This window comes from Diadema antillarum, unplaced genomic scaffold (genome assembly GCF_040938485.1).
Source record: "Diadema antillarum isolate AM-2024a unplaced genomic scaffold, OU_Dant_1.0 seq00000821_RagTag, whole genome shotgun sequence".
NCBI lineage: Eukaryota > Metazoa > Echinodermata > Echinoidea > Diadematoida > Diadematidae > Diadema > Diadema antillarum.
In genome coordinates, this window is record NW_027271698.1 from 250,285 (window position 1) to 269,429 (window position 19,145).

At 37.5% G+C, this 19,145-nt stretch overlaps 1 protein-coding gene across 1 annotated transcript in view; it reads right to left on the bottom strand.

Annotated features, from left to right (window-relative positions):
- Positions 1 to 414: 414 nt before the first annotated feature.
- LOC139739910 (prominin-1-A-like) overlaps positions 415 to 19,145 on the bottom strand; it is an 89,326-nt gene continuing 70,595 nt past the window's right edge. Inside the window, exons 19-27 of the mRNA XM_071650511.1 lie at positions 18,871 to 18,954; positions 16,798 to 16,851; positions 15,938 to 16,018; positions 14,763 to 14,831; positions 13,179 to 13,268; positions 10,905 to 11,023; positions 9,784 to 9,807; positions 2,630 to 2,660; positions 415 to 495 (exon numbers count right to left, since the gene is read on the bottom strand). Coding sequence (XP_071506612.1) covers positions 415 to 495; positions 2,630 to 2,660; positions 9,784 to 9,807; positions 10,905 to 11,023; positions 13,179 to 13,268; positions 14,763 to 14,831; positions 15,938 to 16,018; positions 16,798 to 16,851; positions 18,871 to 18,954 — 633 coding nt within the window. The remainder of the gene's footprint in view (positions 496 to 2,629; positions 2,661 to 9,783; positions 9,808 to 10,904; positions 11,024 to 13,178; positions 13,269 to 14,762; positions 14,832 to 15,937; positions 16,019 to 16,797; positions 16,852 to 18,870; positions 18,955 to 19,145) is intronic.

Below are 19,145 nucleotides of genomic sequence, written 5' to 3' on the forward strand. Positions count from 1 at the left end.
CCTCAGTAAAAGCCAAATGAAATTAAAATATGTAGTATCCCTTCAACATTGGCCCAAACTGTACTTGGAGAGTGGCATCTAAGAGGTTAGTAGACACTTTCCGTAAAAATCAAAACTTGGTACACGCATGATGGCAGGATTGTCAACAAAAGCACAGTGCTGGGAAGATTGTATAACATACACCAGGAAAAAATCTGAAGATCACAACTTTTTGAACTCCATACTCTGACAATTATGCAAGACATTTCCCCTATTTCTCCTATATCTTTAAAAAAAAAAAATCAAAACTAATGACCCCTTCAATTTCAAAGTGACATCCTCTCTCTCTCTCCCTTTCTTTCTCTCTCTCTCTCTGTCTCTCTCTGTCTCTCTCTTTCTTGATTGGTGTTTGGAAGATACAGATGGCTATAAAGACTAGTTCTTTGTATCATCATCTACCGGTGGAACGCTGCTGTCTCTGCTTGGAGGGAACTCTTCTCTTTCTGGACTCCTCACCTGTAAAAGAAAAACAAATACAGATGCTTAGAAGAGGATACGGGTGAAAAGAGGAAAAAAAACTGCAGTTGTTGTACTGACTCTACCTCATTTAATAGTTTTTCTCAATTGCGATGATGGATATCTCTATCCATTTCTAAACTCTGTGAGAGAAAAAAAAAATGTTAGAATATATTCAAAAGGTTACTTCCTTTGTTTATAATATTTGGCATTTCACATTCGGCTTAAAGTTTCCCATTTCTCACATTTGTTTCATTGCATTTATGCCAAATAAATATCTGTATTATATCAAACCTTAAAAGTGTTTTGGGTGCTAACCCAATTACTTGATCACGCAGGGGAGAAGTATACTTCTTTTCAACCCCCTACCACTCATGTGTTGATGATTAGGGGCCTAGTGGTGTTCATCTATTTCACTTTTTGCATCTTCATCACTGGTATTCTCATTATCGCACATTAATACACCAGACGCAGCCCCGGTACTTCCACCTTTGTGCCACATGTACTTGTGCACTCCTGGCACAGCTTTGCATCCCAGTTTCAAATCAATGGCATTATAAAAAGTTGAATGAAAGGGATCCTTGAAGACAACTTAAATTCATTCAAAGAAACATTTCCTACAGATTTCAGCCAAGGTATATCCACTACCATCTAGTATTCTGAACAGGGTAGTGATCTATACACTTTGATGTGCTATATTTATCCAAGATTCAGGAGGCAATAGCATGTCTCCAACATGCATTAATTTCAAGCATACATGTACCTTGAATCTAAAAAAACTAACAAACAAACCAAAATGAAATAGCAGTAAAAGTATGGCAATCGGAGGCCTGATATGATAACAAAACAAAAAGAAAACATGCCAACATGAAGACAGCAACGTAATGAGCATTTAAACATGACATGCAGCATGAACCTTCATATTGCCATGGTAACATGCATCATACGTTCAACATACAAAGTGCATACAAGTGATGCACATTCACTGTTACATCAAACAATAAAAAATACGAAAACAATCAAGCAACTAGAATAAGTGAATTAAAATCACTCTGTCTTATCACAATATCTTAGAGGATTATGAGCACTGCACACATAACCCAAAGAAAAACAAAGACAAGAAAAATTCTCAAACTGTTAATTCATTCATTGATATAAAGTTATTCTTGAAAGAAAGATATTATTCAGAGGGGTGAAGGTTCAGGTACGAGTTTCATCAAAGTGTATAAATTATAACTTAATTCTTCTTTGCAATTTTTTAGCCATTTAGACAGAAGGTCCACCCTCTGCATAAAGGCTTCAGGTAGTCATGTCTATTTAGGTTGAAGGTCTTTTGTGCAGAACTCTGCCATCAGGTGATTTTTCTTTTTATATATAGTTAATACTCGTTGAAATACTTGTATGTGGCAGAATCACATCAAATACTACCTTTTTTTTGGAGGGGGGGGGGGGGCAGGGTTGTATTCATATTACTACACTATCTACTATGCCCACTGCTAAAATTCAAGCTTGCAAAAGAACATATATTTTCAACTACAATTACAATGTACAAACCACAAGCTTATTTTGTTGCCCATAAAAGTACACATCGAGTCTAAAGTGTTTTTTTTTTTTAGTATTTTTTTTTTAGTATTTTTCTTTTGTGGGGGGGGGGGGGGTGGGTAGACACGTTTTGTTTTGTTTTATAGCTCAACTAATTTACACATACAAATTGTAGCATCCTGCATGGGGGTTGACTAATATTATTTCACAGATGTGATCTACTGAGACAATTTTTGATGAGGAACTCCGCACAATTTTCAAGTTGACTGTACAAAAGAAAGTAAGAGCAAATATAAACCAGAATAGTGAAAATTTCATTGATATCAAAGAAACACATTGGCTTGCAATTGTTTACCGCTAAATTTTCAGGGGCATTTATGTGCAGAATGTAGATTATTGACCAATATTGACTTTTATTTCGTAGCTAACGTATTGATATCGATGGTGGAGATATGAGATTACGGCAAAATGATCTCAGCTTAAACTTCGAAAAGTGATTGAAACTATTATCACCTTCAATTAGGGAAAACTTGCAGAAGGTTACAATTCCACAAATTTCTTAATTTTGGAGCAATTTGTACGAAGCCTTCACCATCTTGGGTGTCTTGACTTTACTCTTTTCACTGCAGTCAACAAGAAAATGGAGTGAGGTTCCCCTTCAAGGAGAGTAGTAAACCTGCCGGTGAGAATCTTGTATCTCGCCCTGTCTCAGCGGTGATACGATGGAGGTGCACGGCTATGCTGTGTGTGGCCATACGGTGGGGGGCCGTACGGTGCATGACTACACGGTGCAAGATGGTTTTACCATGTCAAATGGTACGGCAGGCAACGGTGCATCGGCATTCAAACGTTCATTCATCATATGCAGTGTCAAGATGTGCATGGAAAAATGTGATTTGAGTCAGAAAGCAGAAAAGTAACAAACAAAACATAACAAAACAAAAATCCACCACTGTACATATGTTATATTTAAAACTAGATATATCGCTACGGCTACTGATATGCCTCCGCCATAATGCATGGTTCTCCTAATAGGTCTATAGTACAATGTCTTGACAATGTGTGATGACAGTTTCACACAATCGGCAAAATATTAAAATGACAGGTTTGACACAAATGTGCTGAATGTTCACTTTCCTAGAACTAGGTTCAATTGGATGAATGATTAAAATGTCAGAGTGCAGGTATTTGGGGAACTGATGATTTTTACTTGACTTTTGACCCTTTTATAAGTTTATGCATTGAGTAGTTTTCAAGGTATTGAGAAAAAGTATAATTTCAGTATCAAATGGGAAAATAGCATTATCTAAACCTGGCCTTTGACCTTTGACCTCACAGTTCCAAAGAGAATCACTGTTAGGTTGAACATGCATAAATATGTAAGTTTCATGATGATACCTTGAGTTACTTTCGAGATATGGAGGAAAAAGTGCAATTTAGCACTTTCACTTGACCTTTTACCTTTTGACCTTTGACCTTTTGGCAAGAAACTTCCCCAAAAATATATATTGGGTAATACATGCCATACATCAAGTTTTTAAAAAAAAAACCTTCAGCCTATTGCATTTTAAGGAAAGTAATGATATTTTGAGGAGTTGACCTTTGACCTTTGACCCCTGACCTTTGACCCATGACCCCCAACTTCCCTAGATAATCACTGCCCATCGGTACAAGCATATATACTAAGTTCCATGAAGATACCTTGAACCATTTGCGAGATATGGAGAAAAACATGAAATTTCAAATTTTTTTTCACAAAATAAACCTGTGACCTTTGACCTTTGACCCTGTGACCCTAAAATCCACATAAAGTATTATCCCCCAAGGATATACCCTCATACCAAGTTTGATGTAAAACCACCACACGGTTCTTGAGATATCGACAAAAACAAAACGGGACGGACGGACGTACGGACGGACGGACGGACGGACGGACGGACGGACGGACGGACGGACGGACGGACGGACGACCCGAAAACATAATGCCTCCGGCCACTTCGTTGCGGAGGCATAAAAAGACAAATCAGAACATTGTGCTCTCAAACTGTTATTGCAAGATATTAGGAACTGCATTATGAGCAAACTATTCAACTACTGTAAAAGTGGAAATTTTTCATGCATTTTGTGCAACATGACAATTAGTGTAAAAATAAAAGCGCACTAAAATTTTTGCTTGTACTACGTTTGTATGTAATAATATTACATCTCTTTCATCCCACTAATTCAAAACACACAACATTCATTTTACTCAACTGAGCGTGAAAAATTGCTCACGTGAGAATTTCCACTTTTACAGTACCATATTTTTGATAGCACGCAGAAAAGAATAATAGGTCTGTTGCAAAGCTTCAGTGAGGCCAGTGTTAAATGCTTTTTGCAGTGTTCAAGCAATCATTGGTTTTCATTATTATTATGATGGAATATCTTTTCGTCAAGCATACCGTAATACGTCTTTGCATACAGTATTCATCTCAGGATGAATTGCATGGGGGGGGGGGAGGAGAACCCCTTGCACACTCATGATTTGGCACAAAACTCCTTCCTTGCTTCTACAATAATGGCGTTAAATGTTGAATGCTTTTCATATACAGTCAAACCCCGTTAGTTATTGGTCATGTAGATATAAATACAAGCAAATGATGATCATTTTGGTATAACATCAACTGAGTTGTTGAGTGTGCAGTCATACAACTTCTTGTAGTTGATCTGATTTCAGATTGCAATCATTCAAATTTCCCCCATTTTGCTATTTAATGGCAAAGGGACATCTTTATAACAGGGTCTTCATCTCGTAACACTAGTGTAATCCACACTACCAAAGTCTTTTAGAAATTTGAAATGACAACCAAGATTCATCAAGCCAAACTTCTCTCAGTATATTTAAAGGATGTTATGTCATTGTTTTTATGATATAGAGTTTAGGTAGAAATTAAAAAAAAAAAACATTTTCCTATTTGCAGATTAAAGTTGCAAGCATCATTTCTGTTAATTCTTTAACAAGTCAGTTTGTGTATTTCTGACAAATGCCAAATTATAACCTATAATGCACAACCACTGTGTGTACTGCCTATGTTTTCCAAACACTTGCGTTTGTTTTCCTCTAACACTAAGCTCCATTTTATTTCCTTGCATACAATTATAATCTTTTGCTTAAAGTATTCTCAAACTTCAAAGTTGTTGCTGGATGTTTTCTAATATTGTTTCTATGTATTGCTTGCTTGTTTCCTCTGCACTTCTAAGGGCATACTACATTATCATTATTGTCAGCAAAAGCAATTAATGACAGCATGACCCAACACCTATTTACATTTAAAGAGTACTGCGATCATGAACAATCATTTTACTGCACGATTTTGCTGTTTCAATCCCAACAGCTTTCTTTCTTTTCTTCTAATAATTCTTTAACCATATTTCATGGGATAATGATAACGAACAAGCAACCACATGGAAAGACAAAATGATTGTGATTAGCACATGACTACTAAACTACTAAAATGCCAACTGCAAATGTACTAATGTCTTTCTGATGGTAATTGCAATCCATTGCAATGATGTACATCAAGATGCATAGCACTAGCCACATGAAAACCTCCTATTCCGACAATTCAAACAATGATAAGGCATTCATGAACTCAACATGAATAAAGTCTAGCAAAAAAGCACTTTCACTGTTTTCCATAAAAACAATTACATTGTGTATCTGTCAATGCCAGTACTGTACCTTTAATAGATATGAAAGATATAGACATATATGTGACCCTGCATCACAAAACCAACAGAAAGTCTCAAGACATAGATTTTTAGTTAAGGGCAGATTCTGAAAGAGCAGACTCTAAGCTTTAAAATAATGTATAACTCAGCTCAAATGGACACTCCTAAGCTATCTAAATATTAGAAAGAAAGCACACTTTCTGGGAAAGTGTGAACTGAGAACAGGGGCTCTGCTATTCAAGCGCCTAATCTTTACCAAGCCGTGTTACAATATAGCTCTGTGATGAATGTGACAAGAAACAGGATGTAAACCATCTGAGCAACAACAATGAAGGGATTATCAGATTAAGCTGAAATTGGGCATGCTTTATTAATGCCCTTTGTCCATGATTATCTTGTCCATGACAATATTAGCTTAAATATAGACAGTGAGTTACAGTGTAAAGCCCAGTCAGTGAGGGATTTAGTAGACATTAGGGATGGGGTCAAACATTGTGATCTTTTTAATCGAACTGAATTATGTGAAATTATTGATTTTTTGTGTTTGACTTGAAATGTGATTTTTAAATCTGTCAACATTTTTTTTTCATGTTTATTTATTGTATATGTGATTTCTATGTTATTTGATTGCCTTTAATTGGGCGAATAAAAGATATATACATGATTACTGCCAACTTTCAAAGCAGTAGCATTATCTGTTCTTACGTTATTAAAGTTGATAGTCAAGAGTGTGCAAAGGGTTTTTAAGAAATAGAAAGGGGACTCTTAAAGACACACCTTATCACAGTACTCTAAAAAAAAAAGTGTTCAAGAAAATAAAAAATACTAAAAACCAATTTCCTGTCTGTTTTATGATCCCAAAATTTAGCTTAATAAAGAAGAAGATTTGCTCTTTCAGAAAATGTGAAAAACTCAAAATTGGCCAGGTTGACCTATTTCACCTATTTTGAGTCCTCACACAAAATCAGTGTGTGCAACTTTTTGTTGGTTTTGTGATGCATGGTCACAGATATGCACACAAGAGCTAAATTTGGTGGGTGTGAAATTAATGAGTGGACTGATTTTTAAAAAGAAATGATGATGATTTCAACAACATGAAAAAAAATTAGTTTGCATTGAAACACTGCCACAAATACCATGCAGAATATCATAAATTTCACAAAACTGAGTCATTTGGAAGAAAAATGGCTTGAATCGTTTGCAAACCCTGCACTAGTTTGAATAGAACTTGTAACAGATGAAATATAGTCTACAAAGATGGATTGCATCTTTTTTGGAAGGGAAGAAAGTATTAGTTTGACGCAATTTACTGTGATTCCACACTGAACAATGTACACGTACACTGCAACCTGGTAGCACTCTTGATGAAAAGGAAATTTCTATCGGAGCTCCGAGTAGAAAATCTGTTATGTGTCACAACTAGCTTACAGAAAGAGGATATAGACTGTGGACAAACATTCCAAATGAAAGATATGAAGAGAAAGAAAAGAAATACAACAAGAAAAGGCAAGGATGATAAAAAGAGATAAGACAAATATAAGAAGAAAAGAAGGATAATATAAACAAGATGGTGTAAAGGAGAAGACATGAGGATAACAAACATGAGAGTTGAAAAAGAAGAGGACACAATGATGAAAATATGAGGGTTGATAAAGAAGAAACAGGGATAATATTGAAAAAATTGAGATAAAAAAAGAAGACAAAGGATGATAAACAAAAAAGAATAAAAAAGGACAAAAGAAAAAAAGATGTAAAGGGAGAAATGGGTGACAGCCATGATAGAAAAGAAAAATATAGAAGTAGAAGTAGATGGGAAGAAGGAAATGCAGGAAGAGGAGAAAGAAGAAGAAAAGGAAAAAAAGAGAAGAAGAAGAAGAAGCAGAAGAGGAAGAAGATGACAATGTTCACATGCACTGAATCATCCATCGATTTATATTATTCAGGAGAAGAAATGTGAGATATGTATCATGGTGATCACTGGAAAGACGTGTTGATACTCCGGATCATTAAACACGAGACAAAGTGAGACAAATTTATGCACACATTTTGCTAGCAAGTGACCACTGTGCAGGCATTACACACGAGTCAAGCAAGAGCTGTGAAGGGATTGAAATGGCTTTCTTTGCATTCTGCTTCCTGCAGCCAGACGGCACAGAACGTTTACTTACGCATCATATGACGATGGTGCAACTTTGTTGCTGTTATGGAAGAATAGTTGAGGCAACAAGAATTCACTAGATAATATTCATATCCTAAATCATCCATATCTAAAATCTCAATGTTTGTTTTACTCATACAACATTGTAGCCTATTAATTTTCAGTTCTTCTACACTACCAGTGCACACATTCATGTTCCACTTAAAGTACATTTTTACGAAGGTTCTATTCACAATACTTGCAGCCATATCAGTGAAGTGAAGACGTGTTCAGGAGTTTATCATAAGAGGTTACTCTACTGTCAGCCTTGCATAAGAGCACTTCATATTGTTGAGTAGATGGAATTTTCATTTCAACAACCGTAACACCATCATTATCAATCTTCTATTGATTCATCTCCAACTTCTGCATAATCTATACATTCATTTTAAAATCAAATGAGTAAGATAGAGCATTCTGATCAGAAAAAAAAAGCCAAACATTTTAAAACCTGGCGATTATCTTGGAAAAGTGATATAATTTCTCTCGATATGTCATTAAAATCACTATCCATGCCGCATCCCAATGAGCCCACCACATGACTTTTAATCTGTGTATCTCATGAGATTCACCTCACATGGGAGTAAAACCGCCATTAGTTTCTGCAGCTGCAAACTAAACAAACTATAAACTATGGACAAGATAGCTTGGCAAAAGTAATTCTGTGGTATTATGAATTAAACAGCATTAGATATTGTTACACTGTGCCTGAAAAGTAAATCAAATCTGAATAAAATTATGACTAATTAGTAGGAACTTGGATGATTTCATGAGGGTTATTCAAAGCATGGCTGAAATCAAGATAAACGTACATGCAGCCATGTCTGCTTTAGATTTATCGGTAATTACAGAAACGCTATATTGCCAGTCCAAAAGACTCATGAAACATTCAAAATGGTTGACTTGTTATCAGCCCAAGATCAATGAACAGCTTGCATAAATTAGATATCTGCCTATGGCAGAATCATGAATGTTGGGTTAGACTGTCATCTGCCGAGTCTGCTTCGTGATTTTTGTTTGAGATAAAAGTGTCTCCTTTTGTACTCACCCATAGTGTTGTTGCCTAGATGGGTTGGTGAAGGATGTTTGAAGAGGAAATAAAATGGAAAAAAAAAACACACAATCTTAACAAAATAGTTCATGTCTTCATTGCTTGTCATTACAGATGCATGTAATGGAAGTCCACTCCTCTAATATACATGTTATCATTCGAATGATTTTGATTTTAAGGCAGACTTCATATTTGCCAAACTGAAAATGGGTCCATTAGTGCAGTAACATCATGTGATGCAAACAGGAACCTGATGTTAAACTGAGGTCACACACACGATGAATATCTGCACTAGGAATGGCTGTTAGTGTATTTGTTTCTTTGTTTATTTTCATCACTTCACATTAATGTTCACAGAGTACTTTTTGAAACAGCTGAATGAGTAACATTCAGGACAGCTGGAAAATTGCACAAAAGTCTCTGCTGATGGTGCAACAGAAAATGAAAGAGAAAAATATATGGCTAAATACATTTTTGCTGCCATTTGATAGAATCAAACAGTTTTATAGCTGTACATGACAACATACAATATGACAATATGATATAAAAATCTGTGGAAAGCACTTGTTACAGCCCAGAAGCAACCAACAAGAAAATACATTTACGAAAAGAACTATATAAGTACTTTGTGCAAACCAGCCTGCATCGTACTACATCTGACTAGACATGTACAATCAGACACCTTTTGGCTATTTCTCCCTGGGTGTGAATGTTTCTTTATCCACTCTTGTGGTGATATTAATTGGTGATAAATTGGTAAAACATAAAAACATGACAAGATACTCACCCTTGCATTTCAAATCCGTCACCCCTGCAAGAACAAGGAAGAGATTACACAAACAATTAGGAAAGAGTTGTGTTAATGTGCATATCTTTTTGTATCTCTGGTCTTCAAGGTTACCTTGTTTGCTACCTTGGTCACCTAGTTTGGTACTCTTGGTACCTTGGTTACATGGTTACCTTGTTTGCTACTTGGCCTTGTATTGCTCTCAGTGCTAGCACAAAATCATCCAGTAAAAAAAAGTGCCCCATTTATGAACAGCTACATGTATTATAGATAGCAACCATGTTTCCAAAACAGCAGTCACAACTCCCAATGACTGTCAGTTCAAGAGAATGGAAGCCCCTCATTGAAACAATGGCCCCAGTTGAAACTTTAGTCAGAAAGAAACAATCAGTCAATAACAATAACAAAATTTTCAAAAATCTGTAAATTATCTCCCCTTCATAAACATAATTAAAATGAAATATTAATTGTACAATCATATAGCACCAGAGAGCAGTATGCCAAATTGCTCATAAACTTGGTATGCAAAGCATACAACACATGTCAATTAACCACATACACTTTGTAAGAGCAGAATTTTACCAAACTATGAAGCATAGTAAATTCCATTACATTCCTGGGAAAGGTTTGTTCAAATTGTACCTACTGAACAGGAGAACCTCTATTAAACCCATTGAAGACTAGTCCCGAGTATAACAATAATAATAATAATAATAATAATAATAAGGTCTTATTTACCCAGGGTAGCCTCTTCAGTGTTGCCACTGCTCTACCAGAGGGCCCTGCTATTATTATCACCCCAGCGTTGCCAGGTACCCATTTATACACCTGGGTCGAGAGGGACATGGTGGGTGAAAACATCTTGTCCAAGGACGTAAGCACTGGGCGGGAATCGAACTCGGGTCCTCCGAACGGGAGTTGGGAGTCTTATCCATTATGCCACAGCGCCCCCTGAGTATACTCAGGCAGGTGTTAGTGGGAAATGCTTATTGCAGCAAAATCTACCCATTAAAATGAACTGAATTATGAGGAGAGTGCTGTACTGACTTTTTCATTAACATGTACCATTAAACCAGCAGTAGTATTTTTCTCATGACTGGACATGGGATGGTCAAACTTACTGGTCAGCGTAGCCGCCCGTTGTATCCATGGTGCGGAAATACTTGGCCAGCTTGACCCCAAAAATGAGGGCTGGCATGAAGAAGAACAAACACCACCCAAGGGTAAACCAGAGACCATTCTGTGGGGGGAAAGTGGGGAGAGAGGAGGGGCGAAAACAGGGGGAGAGGAGTGTACGTATTTGATTACATCAGTTGACACACACCTAGGCGCAAAAACCGACCCAAATACTGTATACGTGAATATTTTTACAAGACTAATTTTTCATGCTCTCCCTGGTAAGAAGAGTTTTGTGTGTTCTTAATTCCGTGAAATAAAAAACAAAAAAAAAAAAAACATTAAGTACTGGAACATACGGCAAGCAAAAATATTGCATGCTTTTATTTTCATGCTAGTTTCTGGTTGCGCGAAATGCACGAAACTTTCAACACCGCGAAAATTTCCACTTTTACAGTAGACAACTTTGTGAAGTTAGCAACAGATAGCATTACCACAGAGATCCAGCCGACTGGTAAACTGCACTGAATTTCACAAAAGACATGAATGGATATTGAACGGGGAGATGTGGAAATTCCTGTGAGAACTGATTGGTGTTGATTTCAAGCGCTGCTAAAAATCTATAGCCAAGTGCAGTCTATAGGAAAGGACAAACTCAGTCTTCAAATTTAATACTGATTCAGGTCCTTGTGAATAAATCACATTACTCTATGTCTGTTGAAATAATGTCATGGACCCTAAAATTGGTTGCTTATACACACTTCAACATTTCTCATCTCTTTTCAGGACTTTTGAACGTTACAAGTACTGTGACAATTCAACCTCGAACGCACTCAAAGAGAGGAAAAGGTTCAAAAATCTGATATGTTTCACTTGTCAATGTGATCATCTGGCTTCACATATTCCTTATGAAGTATGAACGTAGTGTCGCCAAATGCTGTACGTTTTACCTTAGAATCAAGGTATGGGCTATGAAAAGGATGAAGATTTGTGGGTTGTTTTTTTTTTTTGTGCAAACATGCCATTCACTAGGAGAAAACCTGACACATCTCATGTCCTCACTCTGTCAATATGTCTTGTCCATTTGTTTGGATCTTCCCATTTCTACCTTTGCCAAGAAAGGAGGTTATGTTCTCATTGGCGTTGGTTTGTTTGTGTGCAAAATAACTCAAAAAGTTTTGAACAGATTTGAATGAAACTTGCACAAAAAGTCGATAATTGACACAAGGAACAGCTGATCACAGTTTGGTAGTGATCCATGAATTTTTATGGATATTTAACCCTTATCGGGTGGGGGGCAGAATCCGCCCCCCCCCCTCGACGTTTCGCGCAATATCTTCGCAGCGCGATAAGCTCCCGTTGCGATGTTTCATGACTTTTTTCTTTCAAGTATCGCGCAACTTTTGAGACCAAAATTGTTGCGCCCGCGCGTACCGTTTTGACGCGACGCCCATTCGAAAAAAATTTGTCAACCCCAAAATTGCTCCAAAACGTGATTTTGTGTACAAATCCAATGCAAATTGTGTTTTTTCAATTAATTCACATAAAAATTCATATCTTGACTTAGAATAAACGAAATTATCTTATTTTAGTATAATAAAGCTTCGAAAAATGTCTGTGACAAATTATTGCCAAAAAACAAACAAAAACAAAAGGTCGAAAAACAAAGAAATACAAAAGAAATTCAAAAAACAATCAGATACATAAGAAATTAATTTCGATACAGATATTTTTTTATCCTATGTCTCAGGAGAATGATACAAGAAACATTTTCAAAAAGAAATTAGCTTAATTAGAGCATTAATAAGTGATTTAGAGCCCAAAACTGATTTTATGCATAAATTACAATAATCAATTAATATAAAATATAAGAAAAATTTTTCAGAGAAAGCAACCATACATTTTGATAGTATACGTCGCGGGCGTCGCGTGTGCTGATTTTCGGCGCGATCACGCGTTCCACAGGCGAGATCTGAAGGGGGGCGGAATCCGCCCCCCCCCCCCCCCCCCCCCCCCCCCCCCCCCCCCAGATATACAGTAGCATAGGGCGGATATCCGGGTCAATGAACTTGGGAGTTCAAGCTGTGCGTACTGGAGGTTTACATTATACGCACACTAAAGCACATGCTCTGCTCGGGTAATGCGCCGCGCAGCTGGAAGCTGATGAAGAATAACAAAAGGCTTCTGTATTGGGAAACTGTGTGTGAATGGAAATAAGCTGCTGGCTTGGCGAAGGTCTGCGCTCCCCGAGTACTTTTCTAGTTTGTTGGTGTACTTACAAATGAGCGCATGATTCCCACACAGATGGTGTTGATGCCTTGGTTCCAAAGGTTGTAGACGGGTTGGCAACCTCCCACCGAGTTTTCCAGCTGCACGGGGACAAGAGACAGAGAATGGGGGAAACACTGTTATCTACTGTATATGCCGAATATTTCACGAGGTTTTTATTTTCGCGAATTTCGCGAGTCAGGTGCTATTCGCGAAATTAAAGACACACGAAAATATCAAGTCTGATCCCGATGTGAATATGACGTACGCGTGTACATTTCTCCATTCAGTACAGGACTTCACGATCGCGAATTTAACCAATCGCGAAGTCATCAAGAATTCCCAATTCGGAAAATTTAGACTCGCGAAATATATGGCGTATACAGTATATTTCTCAACATCTGAGGAAAAGAGACACAAACTATGGTCACATCTTCTCCACCAATCCTTCTCTCAATCACCACCCTACCCCTAAAATAGACTGAAATCATCAAAGTATTGGGGTTTTTTTTCACATTCCGTAAAGGGTAGGCGCCTTTAAAAATCTAAAGGGGGGCACACATGCCCCCCCCCCATTTTTTTCTTTTCATTTCTTTTGTTTTAACAAAAAATAGAGAGAGAGGGGGCATGCCCGGTGTGCCCCCCCCCCTCTTGATCCGCCACTGCATGATGAAAATAATATTCTTCTGAATTTGAGTGCTTTGTTGTTCGTACATTATTGTTCATTTTAGTTGCAGAATTTTAAAGGCCTCTTAAATCCTAAATTCATATCTGATTCTTGAATTGGCATTAAATTTTAGAAGATATAAGTTCTTTTTCTCCCTAAAATTGGCAAACCTTGTGTACTTTTTTTTTTAATTCTGATTTTGCGTAGAATTGAATGAATCTAACCAGTTCCAACTAATCTTTCCTCAATTCAGGCTATGCAGTAAAAGGCACATTGCTACACCTAGGGAGCTTGCTATTATACAACTGGGTAAAGTTTGGATGTACTGATGAAAAAGCCTGGCATGGTGACCTATTCCTTACAGGAACCTGGTATGTGTACACCAGGTACCCGCAGCGTCAACTCAAATATGGGAACCCGGTATACCAGGTTCCCAAAATGTAGACAAGATCAAGTGTCTGCATTCCTGGCCTACATGTATGTTCATGTTTATTTGTGTCATGCTAATCAGAAAAATGCCTTTAATCAAAAGAATACAGCTGCTTTTATCAATATCTTTCCTTTTTTTTCTATCAAAGCTGAGTGTATTTTTGTCTAATCTAATATCTTTTCCAATGCAATGTAGTAGTGTGATTGTTTTACTATACAACTCCAAACTCGTATGAAGACGCATGCAGTAGTAAGAGTAATGAAAAGACCTCGCATCTTGCAGAATTTATTGCACAAATTTCTGTGTAACGTTCTGGTACAACATAATTCACTCAAAAACATTACACTGTACAAGATACTTGAATAGACTAAAGAAAAATTTGTGTGAAAGGAATATGTTATGTCATTTGATATAGGGAACATGATAACATTATAACAATTACCGGCACTCAATAATTAGTTTTGGCATTTAAATCTGATACCAGGCAAAAGCACTCACCGAATATGTTGCATGAGTCACAAACTGCTCTGGATAACCAAGGACCCGGTCGCTATATGAGGAAACAGACTGAAAGGGCGAAAAAAGGAAACACACATATTTACAGATAAAACATAAACTGACCAACTGACAAATAATCATACTCAAATCAAGACCTAATGCTGACAATTTCTTATACACAGACTTGCTGTGACAAATTAATCTGCTGTAGAGAAGGCATGAATCAACAAGTACTAATAGGAAATCAAGCACAGATGTTTAAAGGTCCTGTTTACCTTTGGGAACAGTGATTTTAAAAATGTTAAAGATATGACATTAACTGCATATGTGTAGGCCTGTTGTACTATAAAACATCCTATCATATAAAATTTTTGCAAAAAAGCCAAAAATATAAGGAGATAACTGTATTTTTCTCAATTAACCGCAACTGTAGATGGTTTAGTCTGGAAACATTTTTATTACAACTACAGTTCACATTTTGTATATTCAACAATACGTACATTGTACTTAACATTAATTTTACCGATTCAAATTTTTATAGTGGTTGTTTCTATTCCTAACTCACATTTAGGAACTATTTTAAAGCATTAATGCTGGATTTTTGTTTCGTCTGCAAATGGTATTAAAATTATACCTCTAAAGTCCGGCACTACTCTATTTGTATACCAGTACTGACTGCAGTTTTACCTTCTTTCATATGGTGTATATGTACACTGTTCTCAGAGGGAAATATATTGAGAGTGAATGTAAGACTGTGTGATAATTTGCCTTCCTGGGGTATGCCATTGTGTCAGGAACACATTGAGAGTTTGGTTGCAAAAGGAGTTATCTCCATTCATGCTAATTTGAGATATTTGCAATCAAAGCTGCTAGAAATGACAAAAATATACAAATAAGGGAGATCTTTTAATCATAAATTCAAGATTATTTCTTGTTATGTCACAAGTGAGGAATCACTGGAAATGTTGTTATTTTGCTCTATCTGATGACGGACTTCCGATAAAATGTTTCAAAAATAGTGTTTAACCCATTTCGTGATCCAACTCTGTATGTTTGAAAAAGCTACAAGAGGAGGATACCCTTCCCATACAAAATGACACCTTAAAGCTTGTGCAGTGACATCCAGGTTGTTCCTACGCTGTAGTTAACAGACCGGGAATTCGAACACTACTTACACTTGACACCTCGCCATCTACGCTGTTGTCGATGAAATCCTGGGCCACCTCCGCGTCAGCAATGGTATTGTTCACATGTGTCTGAGTTATCAGGAAGTAAATAAAATGAGAAAGAATGGCCGTACCTGGAGAAAGCACTCTACCATTTAAATGCTTTATAAAAGGGCAAGTCCAAAAAGTGTCCATGCTGTGCATGCACTACTTGATAATTAGTCTTGCTGCATCATCATCATTTATTATGGAATTTAATCTCTCCTTTTCCCTTTGAATCAACTGCTTAAACTATTGATGCACAACAGATTTTAACCTGAGAGGCAAATATTTCCAGGGTGGTTTCTTTTGCCAGGTGTTTTATACACATTCAGAGTAATGCTGAATACATGTATATTTCAAGCTGTACGAGATGATTTAATATCATGACATATATTCTGCACACTAAGTCATCAAAACAGCACATATCACAGTCATTCTAGAGACAAAAGAAGACACGTTCACTCGAGATCGTTATGGTGCCAAGAACGTGTATGTCGCAATTGCGCATGTGCACTGCAATACAAATTCTACATCACATATCAGAAGTGAACTATTTAAGATATAAATTTTTCATAAGTTACCGCATCCATCTGGTGCAGGCTTACCACAAAATGCTCAACATAAATGTACTATGATAATGTGGTAATCTTATCAGCCTTGAAACCTTCCATACTCGAAGAATATGACATTCAGACAGCAAACTCAGAAACAATTCACTATCCATCTAAAAGCATCCTTGAAGCCTAATGCTACATTATCAGGAATTTGGGTGTATCATCCATCCCCCCATTCCAGTCCTAACCCTAGGTTTCCATGGTAACACTTACATCGATGGTGTCGGTGTAGTTGGTGAGCAGATCAATCTCATCAGCGATCTGAACCTGATGAAGAAATGAGGCACACAAAAATCTCCAGTCAGAACTGAGACAAGCATATCTAATCCACAGTCTCCCAATTTACCATCATATTTCCATTCCATTTTCTCTTACTTTCTCACAAAAGTCAGGTTTGTAGAATGCCCTAGTCCGATATCAAGGTCATTGTGATCTCAAAAAGGATTGAGGATTGTGCAATCCTCGTTCATTAACTCTTTCTGTGCCATGTTTGCAGGCCTGACTCAGTTGACTACTTGCCAACTGTGCAAATTTTGCTCGAATGCACAACTGCACACAAAACCAATATGTGACCCGCTACAACAAAATGATCCTAAAGTCGGGCGAGGTCGATTATTTGAAAATTGCATGATATAATCCCCTAATCTTTCTGCTTTGAATTGATATATAACACATTTTATAAAAATAATCGGCTGCGGAGATATTGATGTTTAAAGGAGAGCATGTCGAGACGTCTGGAAAATCACTGTTTCAAGAAAAGCGCCCTAAAAGTCTTCCTTTCGACGCAATCGCGATCAAGGGACACGCAAGTCAGTTTTCATCTCTGGACAATAGAAGGCAAGCCCTAGCAACCCCCGAAGAGTTCATTCAAGCACATCAGCGTCGGCGGTCTCCTCACCAACCAATCAGTGACCAGGATGTGAGAAGCGGCTGAGCATAGCGCACCCCGCCCGCACGCAACAGTCGACTGGGCAGTGTGCGAGCTTCACGCTTCGGTTAGCAGCAAGCAGCAAACTGACCAATGAGATCACTCTGGTCGTCGTTAGGGGCGGAACCTATCTGTGGCGCTCAATCCAAATTTTCGAACCAGTTTCTGCTTTGCTGAAACGCCAAAAAACATGGCTCAGAAAAAAGCTATTTTTTGGTCTTTCCTTTCACCATTTTGCTTCAAAATTTCGACAGATGATAGAAGACATGTTAGACTCCAATAATATATCACAATCAGAAAATCGTAAGTTTTGACCAATTTTAATGCTCTGACTTCAAACTCGATTTTCACGGCTTCAACCGTGCGCGACTTTAGGACCTTTTAGTTGTAGCGGGTCACATATAGATAAATTGCAATCTGCCACAATACACTGAAAGCATCATAGCCAGAGCTTTGAAGCTTGCAATTATCTATACCACTTTGTGGTGCTGCAATTCTAGCATTAATGTTTTTCTACAAAAGTTACATGGCTTTGAAACACAGATTGGCATGCAGAAGCATCCATGGGTGGTGGTTTCAGAATAATGTGGAACACAGGGGATTTACACTGTGGCACCCAAAGCGTTAACTAATGATTACAAGACATCTTGACAGATTGTGAAATGCAGTATAGGATCAGCCAACATTCCAGCTTAACTGAAAACTGCCTTGATGACACTTAAATTTGGCACTTCATCACTTGCAGTACCCACAATGGCTTCATACTGATCCAATCACAAACGTAACAAACATGTATGCTCAAACACTGTAGTTGGAGCTGATTGCTCTGGCAAATTGAGGACTTCAATTACTTTTCAAAGACATGACTGACAGCACCATAATAAACCAATGTCTACACAGACAATGTATGAATGTATGTATATGACTCATAATACCCCCCCCCCCCCTTTACTGGTTTCGAGAGATTACATGGATTAATATAGAAAACAGAAGTGTATACTCTTCAGCTAATGTACACTTTCTGTATAGACGGGTTCTGTGACATCGAAAAATGCGTTGCCTGAGGGGCATAAACAAGTCATGTGTGTATTAAGCGCATAGCTCTATAGTGCGATACGCACACCGCATTATTACTACAATGTACAAATGTAGCTTGCGTGTGATAATGTGATGCGGGATGTAACGTGCTTGCCCACACGTATACACAGTTTTTGCCCCTAAGCATGGCTTGATGGTGTCATTGGAACCTTGTCTATATTGCTAGCTGAAGTAACAATGGCAACAGCACTTTAAATCACTGGGAGGATTTAAAGCATTCCTCCCTCTGCACTGGTAGTATTCATGGTTTGCATACTCACTGCATCAGCCAAAAGGCTCGTCACATAGTCGTCCTCCAGAGCCTGCAGAATCGCTATATATCCCTCCAATGTAGTCGCATCACTCTGTTAAAAAAACAAAAACAAATACACTAGTCTGTGACGCCACGCAGAAAATTCATTCATAATATACAAATGATGCACAGGATATAGTGCGTTAGTGTAGGCGTAAATACCCGAGAGTGAGCTACGCCTACACTAACGCCACGAAATAATCCTGTGCATCATTTGTTTTATAAAATGGGTCGAAAATTCGA